At 42.5% G+C, this 15,906-nt stretch overlaps 1 protein-coding gene across 12 annotated transcripts in view; it reads right to left on the bottom strand.

The window, feature by feature from the left end:
- Nucleotides 1-358: 358 nt before the first annotated feature.
- Nucleotides 359-15,906, bottom strand: part of SUN1 (Sad1 and UNC84 domain containing 1) — an 80,049-nt gene continuing 64,501 nt past the window's right edge. For 11 of the 12 annotated variants that reach the window (XM_073543107.1, XM_073543109.1, XM_073543103.1 and 8 more), the window contains 4 exons: nucleotides 7,419-7,534; nucleotides 4,863-5,030; nucleotides 4,688-4,780; nucleotides 359-2,651 (listed from right to left, as the gene is read on the bottom strand). In XM_073543107.1, coding sequence (XP_073399208.1) covers nucleotides 2,541-2,651; nucleotides 4,688-4,780; nucleotides 4,863-5,030; nucleotides 7,419-7,534 — 488 coding nt within the window. In that variant the 3' untranslated portion in view covers nucleotides 359-2,540. The remainder of the gene's footprint in view (nucleotides 2,652-4,687; nucleotides 4,781-4,862; nucleotides 5,031-7,418; nucleotides 7,535-15,906) is intronic. The other variant, XM_073543104.1, reaches the window with a different exon arrangement.

Below are 15,906 nucleotides of genomic sequence, written 5' to 3'. Positions count from 1 at the left end.
ACGAGCGGCACGGGTTAACGTCGTTTGATCAAGCTCAAATTTTGGCTATCTCAATATCTGGAAAGGGGAATCGTTTTGTGGTGTCCAGACAGACAAGATTCCGACATTTTTTCCCCCCCATATGAGATCCGGTCACCCTAGTGCACATAGAAGAAACAATTTCAGAGGTGCTGCATCAACATGTCCATTCCTCAGGTTTTGCAAGGGGGAGAAGCATCTGGAAGCTGCTTCCCCCCCCCCCACGATAAAAGTAAACATGCAAGCACCGCAGATCTGGGCACACGTTTATGAAGGTAGGTGGAACGGATTAATCATGCAGTCCGTCCACCAAGTCGGTGACTGAATAATAGGCTGCAGGTTACAGAAAAGTAGTACACTGTTTATTTACCTTTCCAAATATTACATGCACTCAAAAAGTAAACTCTTTATTTAAAACATTTCAATATTTTATCATCAATATATATAGCAAAGCAAAAACACTGAAAAACAAAAGCGCTCAAAAAGCCTTTACAAAAATACATTGCACAGTCCTATGCGGTATCTTTAAAAATAAATTATTTCTTTTTTTTATTATTTTCTTTTGAAATGTTTTTTTTTTTTTTTTTTTTTTTTTTTTTAAGAAGTCCCTTTAACCCGTCCACCCCAGCAGTAAGGAGCCCAGTAGTGTTATTTCTGTACATCTCATGAGTAGCCTCGTTGCCTGCATTTCTGGATTGTTGTGAGATATATATATATATATATATATATATATATATATATATATATATATATATATATATATATATATATATATATCTCACAACAATCCAGAAATGCAGGCAACGAGGCTATATATAGATAGATATATATATATATATATATATATATATATATATATATATATATATATATATATATATATATATATATATATAAACTCTATTCGAAAAGCCAGTCAGCGTTTTCAAGTTCTTCATCGAGAAGCAAGAACCTCAGCGACAAATATCTGATGTACCTCCAGAGGCGTTCGGATCTTGTATTATAAAAATATATATATATATATATATATATATATATATATATATATATATATATATATATATATATATATATATATACACATATACATATACACATATATATATATAGGCTTCTAGAAACACATAAGTAAAAAAAAAAAAAATAATGACTTTTTGGACATTTTTTTCTCAAAATAATTTAAAAATACACAAATAAAACGATACTGAATATGGAGAAGGAAGATGCCAAAAGAGCAAAAATTGCACATATCTCACGGGGTAGAGGGGTTAAAAGGCTTGTCCAGAAAACCCTATTCCAGCAGCGTCCAAATACTATAAGCAAAAGGATTATGGAGATGGGTCTACCTAAACGGGTTACAACAAATTTACCGATACCTGGCGGGACATGTGGGCTATTGGCAAGTCTTGTCAGTGCATGTGTCACCACCAGCTCCGACAGCCTCCTGATACAAAAGTGGAATTGGACAAATGGATGGCACCGGTCAGTCCCGGCAGGTATCAGACATGACATAACTCACTCATATCGGGTAGGTGGAGGTGGCAGAAGCCTGTAAGGTAAGCCATAAAAATCACACCTCCACAAAAAAAAAAAAATGTTCCCTTTAGTAGAAATTGTAGAATTGTTTTTCAGGCTAGTGTCAGGAGACTGAGAGAAAGCTGCATTTTAAAATCAGTTTTATATCCACAACCCTGCTGGGATCTTATAACCACTCCAGGACTTCACAGATGTGCAACGTACGTCCAGACATTGAAATAGTGGCATCTGCAACCGGCATTAGTGGGGTTTTCAGAGAAGACTATTCCCATTTCTGAGAGAGGTTGTCGATATGTAGTTTTTATCAAGGACAACACAATGAAAGAGGCTAGATGTTTTTTAGCGGGATAGGTTAGTAAAGGAAAATTAAACATACAGGCTCCCCCCGAATTGAAGATCCTAAAGCAAAAATTACAAATTTCAACTAATGGATCATCGAAACGAGCTTTGGTAACTTCCGTTCTTAGTGTCTTCACTTATTGCTCATCTACCAAGGTCTTCAGTAGCCGTTTCATACATGAGGGACGACCGAAGGATTGTCCGTACGTCTTGGGCTGATCCAGGTTACGGTGCGAGAACCTGCCGGCTCTGCTAGAAGTACATGATGCAGGGTGGTCCAGACCGGGGGAGGATCTTCTAGATACCCTCCCACCATTGAGATTCCATAGGAGGATGATAGTTTCCTGCTAACTGGCCTTTCAATCCTGAGTGGTCGGCATGCAGCATTTTTTTTTGCTTTTATCCTCGAGAGAAAAAAAAATAAATTTGAAAAAAAAAACCTCATTCTGGCAACTCCTAAGTGCATCTCACATGGCCCTGGTCGGCCAGACTATAAATGCTCTTGTAGACATGTTCTTTTTGGCCTTGTTGTGGATCCTCGATGGAACGTCTCGCCTACCCTTATGTTTGATATATTCCAGTGTTCCAGGTTTTCAGTATTTACAACATTAAAAGGGTTTGTTTTGTGAATACCTTTATTGGGGGTTTTACTTTGCCGGCGTTCCGTGTGCTCTGAAACGATAGAGACATGTGTAACTGGAGTGACCCCAATTGGAGAGGATCCGAAGCTCCACGATCTGGAAAGAAGCTCTGTTTTCCTGCAAGAAATGAAGGAAAAAAATAAATTCTAGATGGAAAGCAAATACAAAAGTCATCTGCTTTTTTTTATTTATTTATTTATTTTTTTTTAGAAATAGGTTGTGTGTGATATTGCAACTTGGCCCCATCCACGTCAAAGTAGCAGAGTTGCAACACCAGGCATAACCCACTGATAGATTGTGGTGCTATTTCCTGCAGATGTGATTCAAGTTCAGCCATTTTACTATGAAGAAGGCAATGTATGGCAAAGGAGTGTACACAAGAGGCTTACATAACAGACAGGTAGACTAGGCGATTGTTATGTGGCCCCTTGGCGAGAAAAGCGCCCAGCCCTAGATGTCAGTGAACCTGTGCCATACCTCCCCTTCTCCAGGAGGAATTATCATGTTAGAAATAAGCGGCGGTGGGGAATTATTCGAAGGGATATGGGAGAAAACTCCTGTTAAAATTTAGGAGAACCTGGCACCATAATAGGGACCTGTCAGAGATCACAGCCGGGGGAGGGAGGGTGGAGATGTCACACTGAACAACCCCAATGCTACCTATTGGTCACAAACAGCCCCCTACTTCCCCCCCCTATCGTCAGGACAATAACACAACTGACTGATGATTAACGGACGAGGCTACAGGCTTTTTCAACTACTGGGCCGAACTAAAAGCTGCCACCACAAATCGTTTATACAGACCAACTGGACGCCCATTACAGGTAGCATATGGCTTCAGTGATGCGGTTTACAGAACAAGAGGCACAGAGCTATAAAATGTTATATTGAATCCAGATAGATAGGCGGTGTGTATTAAAAAAAATATTCAAGATGATACAAACTGGGGACAAAACAATACTATATATACACAATGACATTAAATAGAGAGTTTTACTAAATAAATTACAGTACTAAATCTGGTCACAGAAATGGCTCAGAGCTTAGCGAAGCACTGCGATTTGACACATGGACAGAACCCACAGCAGAAGTAAGACTTCCACAGACTGACGAGGTCCCAAATTTGGCATTGGCTTTTTATTAACACAAATTACCTCACCTTTAGTTACTCGTAACAGGGTGGGTCATAGGATGTGGCTTCAGTTTCAGAAAATTATGAGATTCCCAATAATTACAATATATTTGCTCCTGAAGATTACCAGCGTGTAGACGGATGTAGACGTCATATTTATCGTGATTTTACCTTTATATAGGGACCAAAGATGACCCAGGTTTGCACAATCTATGAGGCGGTTACTCATTTGGAGGAATTCTAGTGGCCCATTAGCGATGAGTGACAGTGTTATGTCCATCCCTTTATTACAACGTCGGAAATCCGACATTTATGGGTTATAGATTGATACAATCCCAGATATTCCTATCTGGACATCGGAGCCGGACTGGCTACCGTCTGTGCTGTGTGAATGGTCATTGCCTGGGAAAGCACACATCTCCTTTTGATATCCGTTTTCCCAGAAAGACCTTTCCTGTTTAATTGCCTGTACTCCCCAGGGAGTGCTCTGCTTCAAAGGGGGCTTGAATGATTAGCGCTTCCTATCTTCCCTGGAGAGGTCTTATGGATTTTAAATTTTCCTCTATGACAGGACCCATTAAGATCTTATCCAAGTGGGCAATGGAATAGCTGGCAAAAGGAGAAACCCACATTCTGAAACAGGCCATCTCTGATGAGTTGACCCCTTTAATGAGGGTTGTGACCTTTCGTTCTGAGTAGGGGCCCCAGGAACAGCACTCCCACCCATCACCTGCCTCTTTGTCATCTCCTACTAATATTGCAGCTTTGTAAAGTTGTAGGAGTCATGAGCTATAACCCACTGATTAATTAAATGAGTGAAGGAGGAGTCTGAAACGCATCTGCCTTTATGTGATGGATGGTGTTTTAATGGACATGCAATAAACTAATCATTTTTAAGGCTCTTCGTTGCTGGATTTGCTTCTTTATCTACAGATTTATTTCACCCCATATCTACTGTAATACGTACATATCGCTTCTGAACTTGTTGATTGCTAAGCAGGAGAATGAAAAACCATCTTACCGTGACTTGGAATACTTGCAGAGGCTCTCCCTCTTCGTCGTACACAGCCTGCACTAATAGGGCGCCACCTTCTTGATACTCGTTTTCCAAGCCCTTATAGGCAGAGAAACGCATCAGTTTCATCAGAGCGAATACGTGATGTAGTCGTCCGAAACAAGCATCCGCCTTTACTTACATACACAGCAAAGTCTTTCGGAGCACTTGTGATGTTCCCAGTCGGGGACATAGACTTTGGAATATGCTCCAGTGAGAAGGCCGTCGGAAAAATCTCCATTGAAAGTCGCACCACCAAATATCCTTGGGCCCCTTTAAAGGCCCAGCAGTTACCAGGGTACATGTCAGGCTGGAACAGGAAGGCAGAAATCACCATTAGCCAGCTGGCCGCTTTCCTCTAGGCACTTACAGCATATCTACTGCAGCCTATATACCCGTACTGACAAGCAAATCAATGGCTGATACCAGAACGTTATACATGAACAGATTCAATTTTTGGTAAATATTTTACATGATACAAGGCAGTATTATTTTCAGAGATGTCACATGCCGACTAGACGGGCGCGACCTCTCTCAATGTAAGTGTATTGAGTAAGGCCGGACACGACTAGTCGGAATGTGTCCGGGAGTATGCAAAGCGCATCCCAGCACCTGAGTATCCTCACAGCTCATGCAATGTGACTGCAGACTTATACCCTAGAGCCCGACAAACCCTTTAGAAAGGCTCCGACAGTTTTGGTTTCTCCTTTTTTTCATCCATTTTTCAAAAGCCATAACTTTAAATTTCTCCATCGGTAGACATACCATTGCTTGATTTTTGTGTGATAAATTGAAGTTATGAAAGTTTTATCATACAGTGTACGCGAACAATTGGAAGAAAATTTCAAAGCATGATGAGAACGCAAAAAAAAAAAAAATAACTAATTCTGCCATTGTTTATAGGTTTTCACCTTTACAGCGTTCATGTTACTGTAAAAATCATCTGGCAACATGATTCTTTAGATCAGAAAAAAAAAAGTGGCCTGAGTCACTATTTTTCATATAATTTGGGGAGGGTATATAACATCTTGTGATCGTTTTTTATTGGCATTCCTTTTTGGGGAGGTGCAGCAGAAAAAAAAAAAAAAAAAATTTTCCCTATTCGAAAACTTGTACAAAACTCCACGTTACAAGTTTAACTTCCTCTGATCTGGAGAATCATTCTTGCCAAGTCACGTTTACAGCACAACGAATGACATACAGACACATTTCATTCAATATGGGAGTTTTTCTTCCAGGCTTTCAGGTACATTAAAAGGTCAAGTGATTAGTGTTGTTCAAAACTACAGCTGGTCCCACAGAAAACAAGCCCTCAAACCGCTGTATAGAAGAAACCTAAAAATGTCCAGCTCCTTAACGTGATCAGAAAATTACCTATTTAAATCAGGTTTTTGTGTTACATGTATTTAAAAAAAAAAAATGTGGCTTTTTTAGATCCATGTCTCCTGTCCTTTCAGGAAGTTTTCAGCAGGCTCGTTACCATCAGAGGCAGGATTACAGTGACTGATAACACCGCTATACACAGTGGATAACGCAAGATCCCCCAATAACTACAGGTGATGTCACAGCTCCCCTGCTCCCCCTACCTTAATAATAATTATTTCTATAGCGCCGACATATTCCGCAGCACTTTACATTTTAGAGGGGATTTGTACAGACAATAGACATTACAGCATAACAATCACATAGATCATAACAGATACCAAGAGGAATGAGGGCCCTGCTCACAAGCTTACAGTCTATGAGGAAAAAGGGGAGACACGAAAGGTGGGTGGTAACAGTTGCCCTGATTGTATGGACCAGCTATAATGTTAAGTAACAGTACAGACACAGAGGGCTAATAGATGCATAGAGCATGTGGGAACATGATGCGGGGAACCTGGTTATGGTAAAACTTTTGGCTGTGCCACACAGGGATAGATTAGGTTAATGTGTTGAGGCGGTAGGCCAGTCTGAATAAATGCGTTTTCAGGGCACGCTTAAAATTGTGGGGATTGGGGACTAATCGTATTGACCTGGGAAGTGCATTCCAAAGAATTGGCGCAGCACGTGTATAGTCTTGGAGACGGGAGTGGGAGGTTCTGATTATTGAGGATGCTAACCTCAGGTCATCAGCAGAACGGAGGGGCAGGGGTAGGGTGGTATACTGAAACAAGGGAGGAGATGTAGGGTGGTGCTGAGCCATGGAGGGCTTTGTGGGTGAGGATAATAAGTTTGTACTGGATTCTGGAGTGGATGGGTAACCAGTGTAATGACTGGCACAAGGTAGAGGCATCGGTGTAACGATTGGTGAGGAATATGATCCTGGCTGCAGCATTCAAGACAGATTGGAGAGGGGAGAGTTTGGTAAGAGGGAGACCGATTAGAAGAGAGTTACAATAGTCGAGACGAGAATGAATAAGAGAAACAGCCTTCACAACAGCCTTTGCATATGCTCATTAGATGCTTTAATACAAAAGATACGGTCGGGATCTGACCTTTGTGGCTATGTATACAAGTCATTTCCTGAATTGGACAGGAAAAAAAGTCTAAAAACAGTTCCAGTGTCCAGGGTGAAATTTATAAGTTTTACTTTTAATACAAATGTGATATTACTGTAAAAAAATGAGAAAAAAAAAAAAAACAGGTCATTCTGATGATCGCTTCGTCAAAAACAGAGAAGCCATGAAGATGGTAGCAGCCAGAAATGCAGACTCACCTGAATCACCACCCTGGGGGACTGAGACAGGTACCACAATGGGATCCCGAACAAGCTCACAAGCGCCGTCTTGGTCTCATAGGTTTCGGAGCATCTTGTGCCCAGGATACTGCCCCCTAGAGAGCATGGACACACATTAGCTTTATGTTAGATGATACAATGGCCTTACAAGTGATATACACAACTCACAAGGTTTTTTGTTTGCTTTTTACAAAACTCATTTTCTCACACAGACGAAATTCACTAATCAGCAGAAAAATTATCTTTAAAGCCCTGGAATGGTTGTACAGGATTACAAAAATGTGGCTTACTGCATTTAGACACAGCACCACCCCTGTCCACAGGCTGTATGTGGTATTGCAGCTCAGCTTCAATGATGTCAATGGGGGGGATGAGCTGCATCATCACACAACTGGGCAAATATGAAGCGGTTTTTATGTTGTTGTTCATCTTCCAAATCTGAATTGACAGGTCTGTGAAATATGCTCAGACTGCATACACGGGACGGAGCGGTTAGTCTGGCCGGAGCTGTCACATTGAATGTCTAAGAGGCAGTTAGGACCCGTCTGTTGGGCCATGTATTGTGATCAGAGCATGGTTGTACGTCACAAATATGTAAGCGCGACCGAAGTCCTCATTCAGACGACCAATTACTGTGGTCCGTGTGTCGTCAGCTTTTCTCGTAATAAAAATTTCCTCCACCTTCTCACAGTCCGTGGAATCCGAGCGCGGCGTGATCTCTTCATGGATCCATAGACTCGCATTGCCAATACTGATCTGACCCTTGTATCAAAATTGGGTAATTCTCCAAGATTTTCACAGACACGATAACAGTCCCATAGACGATCACAGGTCCGAGTGCGATCCGTGATAAATGCACAAAAAGGATGTCTGAATGAGGCCTTACACAGATTTTGGCTTGCTGCCAATGAATTGAAACATTCAAATAGCAAAGAATTGAGACTTTAAACTTTGCATTCAGAAGCCAAAACCTCATCTAGTGTTCACTAGTGATGAGCGAGCGTGCTGGGATAAGGTGTTACCTGAGCATGCTCAGGTGCTAACAGTGTCTTCGCCGTGCTCGAATACTATGTTCCAGTCCCCGCGGCTGCAGGTCTCTAGGATGCTCAACAGCAACACCACATGCAGGGGTTGTCTTAACATACAGGTAATCCCTGCATGTGCTGTGGCTGTTGAGCAGCCTAGAGACATGCAGCCGCGGGGACTGGAACATAGTATTCAAGCACGTCGAAGATACTCGGTTAGCACACGGGCTAAAAAAAATTGCGTCATTTTCTGAGACCTTTAGCATCTCCATTTTTCGTGATCTGGGGCTGGGTGAGGGTTAATTTTTTAAGTGCCGAGCTGACGTTTATATGGATACCATTTTGGTGCAGATACGATCTTTTGATCGCCCATTAATGCATTTTAATGCAATGCTGCAGAGACCAAAAAAATAATCAGATCGCCTGTGTGTAGCAGAAATAATATTCTGCAGACCCTGGGTTGTCATGCCAACACATCGGCGACCTGCAGTCATGTGACACGGATGCCAATGGGCGGAGTTTGTGATGTGCTTCCAGCGCAAGTATGGTAAATGCCGCTGTCAGACTGACAACGGCATTTACCATGTTAACAGCCGTGGGTGGATCACGATTCCGCCCGCGGCTGTTAGGGGGACATGTCAGCTGCTGAAATCAGCCGATATGTGTTGGGAAAGATGCAGGCTCAGCACCGGAGCCCACATCAAAGGAATAGACCTGTTATGTGCCATACATGTACGGCGCATGTCATGACAGGGTTAAAGAAGGAAGCTATGAGACTCAAGAGACCTGGTCTCAGTCTCTCCAGAAATCTGTATCTTCTGCATTATCTAGGAATGCTGAGCAGAGCATAATTATTTTTTTTTAATTTTCAAATTTAAGATTAAGATTATGCTTTTGTAAGAAACTATTAAACAGTCCAGCAAACTTTAAAATAAGAAAGATGGAAAAAGAACGACCTAATCAAATCAAATAAAAAAAACTAAAAAAAAATGCACATGTCCAGCAGAGCTTACAGCCATCACATTTTTCAGAGAGATGGAAAAACCTAAACAATTGAATCCAAAAAAAAAAAAAAAAAAAAAAATCAAGTACGGTATGTCCTTTCATGGAATGGAAGCCTTTCCCTGAAGTAGTAGATCGTTTTGTTTAGCCATGAGGATGGGGTTTGTAAACGTCCTGATTTGACTGAGAACTAAAAATGCAAAAAAGGCTAACATATGAATACACAAACTTAAAAGGGAACTTGGTAGGGAAGATATCCAGCAACTGATCTGGAGAAGTGTTAAAAACGATTATTTCAAAAAATGATAAATGTTTTGTTTTTTTCTCAAAAAAATTTTTGTATCATATTAGTAAAAATGGCAAATACCTGGGAATGACTGACGCGTTTCGAACTACTTCTTCATAACACGTCAGTCTGGAGCATTCCCAGGGATATGCAATTTTTACTAACATGATACAAAAAAATGAATGAGAGAAAAAAAAAAAAAATTTTTTGAAATAGTTGTTTTTAAACACTTCCTCTCTGGATCTGTTGCTGGACATCTTCCCTACCAAGCTGTCTTCATTTCCTGCTGCCGACACAGGCCTTCATGTCCTTGCACTACCGGAAGACTTCAGTTTATGGGTGAGCTGGATAGACATTTTATCTACATGAATACAAACTTAAAGGGGTATTCCCATCTCCAAGATTCTATCCCAATATGTAGATGTAGTAATAATAATAATAATAACAATAATAATAACAACAACAACAATAAATACCGCCAATTATAAATGTAGTAGTTCTTTTGATTAGCTATGTGGCTTACCCCATATGCAGGGTATTGCAGTAGCTTAGGTATCCATGGTTACGACCACTGTCGTTATAAGAGTGGTCGTAACCATATACAGTCATGGCCAAAAGTTTAGAGAATGACACAAATATTAATTTTTACAAAGTCTACTGCTTCATTTTTTCTAATAGCAATTTGCATATACTCCAGAATGTTATAAAGAGTGATCAGCTTAACAGCAATTACTTGCAAAGTCAATATTTGCCTAGAAAATTAACTTTATCCCCCAAAACACATTTCAACATCATTGCAGCCCTGCCTTAAAAGGACCAGCTAACATCGTTTCAGTGATTGCTCCATTAACACAGGTGTGGGTGTTGATGAGGACAGGGCTGGAGATCAATCTGTCATGATTTTTTGAATCAGATCTTTTTTATTAAACATTCAGGAATCAATACAGAAAGAATATGACATCTTATATAGCTAGTAAAATTTACATTGAGAGCAAATATTATTTAAAGGGTAAAACTCTTCCTGTGTAAGAATAAATAAAAAGAAGAAATCTCAAAACACAGATATTTGCATAAAATTGAGCCTATAAACAACATGGCTCCACAAATAAACAAAAATCAAAATTATACATCAGTGCCTCATTTCAGCGGGAAAACCATCCCCGCCAGCCGCGCCACTCCGCATCATATTTCGCCCCCCCCCCCCCCGCCCCCCACGGATATCAGGTCCAATCCACCCCAGCTCCCTCCCACCGCGCCACTCAAAATCTACTTCGCCACAAAGGGCACTAGACTTTATTTTCACCCCCCAAGCATCCCCTCATCGCAAGCACAACAGCAACTGGTCCAACATCGCATCCCGTACCAGTGCGCCCGAGGGGAGACCCGGTGACTCCATCCATGGCTGCCAAATTTTGTAAAACTTTCTTAATGCATTTCTTTTTAAATAAGCCCCCCTTTCCAATCTGATGACATTATTTAGTTTATTTTTAAGCTCTGACAATGTTGGTGGCATAGGATCCAACCAATGATATGCAAGTATCTTTCTTGCCTGATACAGGATGCGTGCTATTCCCAGGGCCACTGCAGAGTCCGGGTCAACCCCCTCCTCCCACAAATTCAACAAACATAGACGAGGTGACGGTCGTATTGTGATATGGTATACTTGGGCTATGAGTCCCAGGGTCTGCCTCCAGAAATCCCCAATGTGCCCGCACTCCCACATAACATGCATCAAGTGGGCATCATCCTGCCCACACCTAACACATTGTGTATTGGGCCTAAGTCCCATTTTAAATAATAAGCTGGGTGTTTTATATACCCTGTGAATGAGATATATTTGCGAAAGCCGCTGGCACTCAGAAACCGCCATTTTAGGGACCTGTTCTAGAATATCGGACCACTGGTCCTCCGTCAGGGGGCCAACGTCCCGTTCCCACTTATTCTTAGCAGCAGTCAGTGGATATGTCTCCAGATGGGCAGGCAATAATCTTTTATATAATTCAGAGATAAGTCCCCTAGAAGACTCAGATGTAAGTAGCATATGTAGTGTTTGATTATGTGTCACTATCACCGGATTTGTCCTTCTCTGTTTTTCCAATGCATGTCTTAGCTGTAAGTACTGATAAAAGAAGACGTGCGGGAGGTGAAATTCTGTTCTCAATTGTTCAAAACTCTTAAGAGTATTATTTTGCAAAATTTGTGACACCAGATAAATCCCTTTATCTTCCCATCTTCCGAACCCCACCAGCTTTTTGATCTCTTGCAAATCCGGATTTCGCCACAATGGCCACAATTCCGTAGGCCCATTTATCTTCAAAAGAGACTTACCCCTATCCCACACCTTGAAAATCATAGCCAACGTGGGGTATCGTGCCCCATTTATCTGCCGTCTTCCCACCTCCAACCGGCACCCTGGATATTTCCATACCGATCCTTCCCTCACAATATCACCACCATTGTCACACGCCCCGTCTCTACCCCAACCCTTAAGATGTTGCATCTGGGAGGCTATAAAGTATATGAATGGGTTTGGCACCGCCAATCCTCCCTCCTCCTTCCCTCGCTGCAGTATCTCCAAGCGAATCCTAGCCTGTTTTTTCTTCCAAATTAATTCCCGGAATAATGTATTTATTTTTGCAAAAAAGTCCCTACAGATCCACACCGGAGAATTATGTATCAAATATAATAATTGTGGCATCATTACCATTTTGATTAAGTTAGATCTACCAATATTCGACAACGGCAGGCGACACCAAGTATGTACTTTTGCTCTAAATCGCTGCAACAGGGGCTCCAGATTCAGAGCCCGAAAATCCTTCGGGGCAGGACTAACAATTATACCCAGATACTTAAACCTCCGAACTACAGGGACCGGTATCTGCAAATCTGAGAAATCCGCCGGGAGAGGGTCTATCGGCATTAAAGCTGATTTGGACCAATTAATCCGAAGACCAGACCTCAGCCCAAATTCTCGAATGACCTCCATTGCCGGCAAAATCGAGGAATGTACCTTATCTAAATATAGAAGTAAATCATCCGCGTACAATGATATCCTCAACTCCACAGTTCCACATCTGAATCCCATTATTTCTCTGGACTTCCGAATTGCAACTGCCAATGGCTCCACCGCAGTAGCAAATAGCAAGGGCGAGAGCGGGCACCCCTGTCTAGTACCTCTCCCAAGAGGAAAAGACTCAGAGACCCTGCCATTAGCCCCAACCTTCGCCACCGGCGAGCCATACAACAGCCTCACCCAATTTATAAATCTGTGTCCAAAGCCCATTTTCCGAAGTACCGCCCACAAAAAACCCCACTCCAAACTATCGAACGCCTTAGCGGCGTCTAAGGACAAAATTGCTCTTCCCCCCAACTCCCCAGAACTATGTTGAATCCCCAAGTATAGTTTCCTAAGGTTCATAGATGTGGCTCTGCCTGGGATAAATCCCGTCTGATCCTTCTGTATAACAGATGAGATAACTCGGGACATCCTATTGGCGAGTACCTTGGCCAATAATTTAACATCTGTTGATAATAGGGAAATCGGGCGATATGAATCCGGAACCTCTGGATCCTTTCCGGGCTTTAATATTAAAACTATCAAAGCTTCCCTCATAGATGGCGGGAGGACCCTCTGCCTTTCAGCCTCTTCAAATACCTTAAGTAGCTTAGGTAGCAGTAAGGGTGCATAGGTTTTGTAAAACTCGCCAGGCAGGCCATCCATTCCTGGAGCCTTTTCATTTTGCATCTGACCAAGCGCCTCCTCCAACTCCTCCAACAGGATGTCCCGATCCAATGAATCCCTATCGCTATCAGCCAATGCAGGGAGAGAGAGCATCCAGGTACCGCTCAATCTCAGTCTCCGTGAGACTGCAATCTGATGTGTATAGTCGCATATAATACCTCCTTATCTCACTCACTATGTCCGCACTGTCTGTCACAGGACCACCCGAGTCCGTTTTTAGCCTATTGATATATGAAAATCCGTCCTGTGCTCTAATGACCGTGGCCAATAAATGTCCTACTCCCTCCCCCTCTATAAAATATTTTTGTTTGAGGAAATAACGTTTATTTGCTGCCGCCGACATGAGGTTTTCCCTGAGCGACCCCTGTGCCTTCTCCAAAGCTTTTTTAGTTTCCTCTGTCGGGTTGAGTATCACCGCAGCCTCCGCAACAGACACCTCCTGGATCAGACTCTGGGTGTAGCGTCTATTTTGGCTTTTCCGTGTGCATATTTCTCTAATATATAAGCCCCTGACATAGGCTTTCATGGAATCCCAGACTATGTGTGATGATGCAGAGTACTCATTAAGTTGAAAATATTCTAGAATGGCATCATGCAAAGATCCCCCTATAAGCTGGATCCAGAAGGGATTAAGCTTCCAGATAGGTCTAGATAGGGTGAGGGGGTGTCCCCATGAAAGTGTGACATGTAGCGGCGAGTGATCAGATACACTTCTAGGCAGGTAGGCCACCCCTCGTACATATGGGGTCATGAGTGTATTCCCAATGGCCAGGTCTATCCGTGACATAGCGTGGTGGGAGCTAGAGTAGCAGGAAAACTGTCTGGCTGTGGGGTTTTGGACACGCCAAAGATCTACCATACCCAGCTCCACTAACGTTCTAGCAAATGAGGTTGAGGCTGCATCCTCTGATATGTTTCCCGAATGCAACTTATCCAAATAGGGATGCAAATATGTATTAAAATCTCCTATTAGAAGAGTCGGTGCAGGGGGAAAGGAACCCAAAATAGACAAGATTCTTTTTACTGGTTCGACTGAATAGGGCGGGGGGATGTATATGGCAACCAAAATAAATTGTATACCGTATAACGTGCAAAGCAAACATACAAATCTGCCCCCAGGGTCAACCACTGATTTAGTACATGAGAAGGGGATGGACCTGTGCACCAGCACACTGACACCCCGCGCATGGGTCGAGTACGTGGAATGATATTCATGTGAAACCCATCCCTTTCTTAGCCAATGAATATTATCTTTCACCATGTGGGTCTCAGACATACACAGGATAGCCGGGAGAAATTTCTGCATATTAGTAAATATAGCACATCTCTTATTTGCATCCCCGAGCCCCCTAACATTCCACGCTACAATATTAAGTGATATCGCCATAAGAGCAGACTAAAAAATGAGAAATCGGAACATACTCCACTCCCGAGGGAGAGAGGCAATCTCCACCATCCCTCAGTACAATGAATTGGGCGACACGGCTGACGCACATCACATCCCACAGAACAATTAGGGAATACAACAACAAACGAAAAAAACAAAGGAGGGAGAGGGAGCACTGCACACCAGTGCACAGCGCCCCTACCCCCAAACACAAGTGTAACTTGCACATTTCTCTCAAATAGAGAGAATCAGGGCTAGAAAACTCGCCCAGAGTCCATGCAGGGAGAAGGGTCCACAGCTTGTCACTGTAACGAGTGTCCACAGCAATCCGGTCAGCTCCCGCCCTGAATCCGAAATGGAATGAACAGTAGTAATTATACCAGCATAGCGTCCTAGACAAAAAGGAGTAACAACACCTGGTGGCGAAAAAAGGGAGAACTTCAAGTATTCTTCCTCCTCATGGACCTCTCATTAATATCCAGCCAGGACAGCGCCATTCCCGCCGTATCAAAAAAGTGCATTTCTCCATTCACATCAATCCGCAGTCTAGCAGGGTACATCATGGAATATGTCACCTGTAAGTCACGTAGGCGTTTTTTAATCTCAATAAATTGCGCCCTTTTACGCTGCACCTCCAGGGAAAAATCAGGGAAAATGGAGACTTTCCTCCCATTAATAGCAAGTTCCTTAATGTCTCTGGATCTGCGCAGGATAGCATCTCTATCTTTAAAGTGTAGGAGCTTAAGCAAGATGGGACGCGGGGGTGCTCCCGGCGGGGGGGCACGCGTAGGGACCCTGTGTGCTCTCTCAGTAGTAAAGAATGGGGACAAAACATCTTTACCAAAGGTGTCCATTAGCCATTTTTCAAAAAAGCCAAGTGAGTCAGTCCCCTCCGTCCTCTCCGGAACCCCCACCAGTCGCAGATTACTTCTACGGGAGCGGTTCTCTAAATCATCCACCTTGTTCAGCAGTATTGTAATATTTTGCGTGGCTTTTCCCAGCTCCCGTGTTATTGGTGGCAATTT

The sequence above is a fragment of the Dendrobates tinctorius genome, unplaced genomic scaffold (genome assembly GCF_039654945.1).
Source record: "Dendrobates tinctorius isolate UK_male_01 unplaced genomic scaffold, ASM3965494v1 ptg000129l, whole genome shotgun sequence".
In the NCBI taxonomy this organism is placed as follows: Eukaryota; Metazoa; Chordata; class Amphibia; order Anura; family Dendrobatidae; genus Dendrobates; species Dendrobates tinctorius.
Note: the sequence above shows the minus strand (reverse complement) of the source record. Positions and strands in the feature narration are given on the sequence as shown.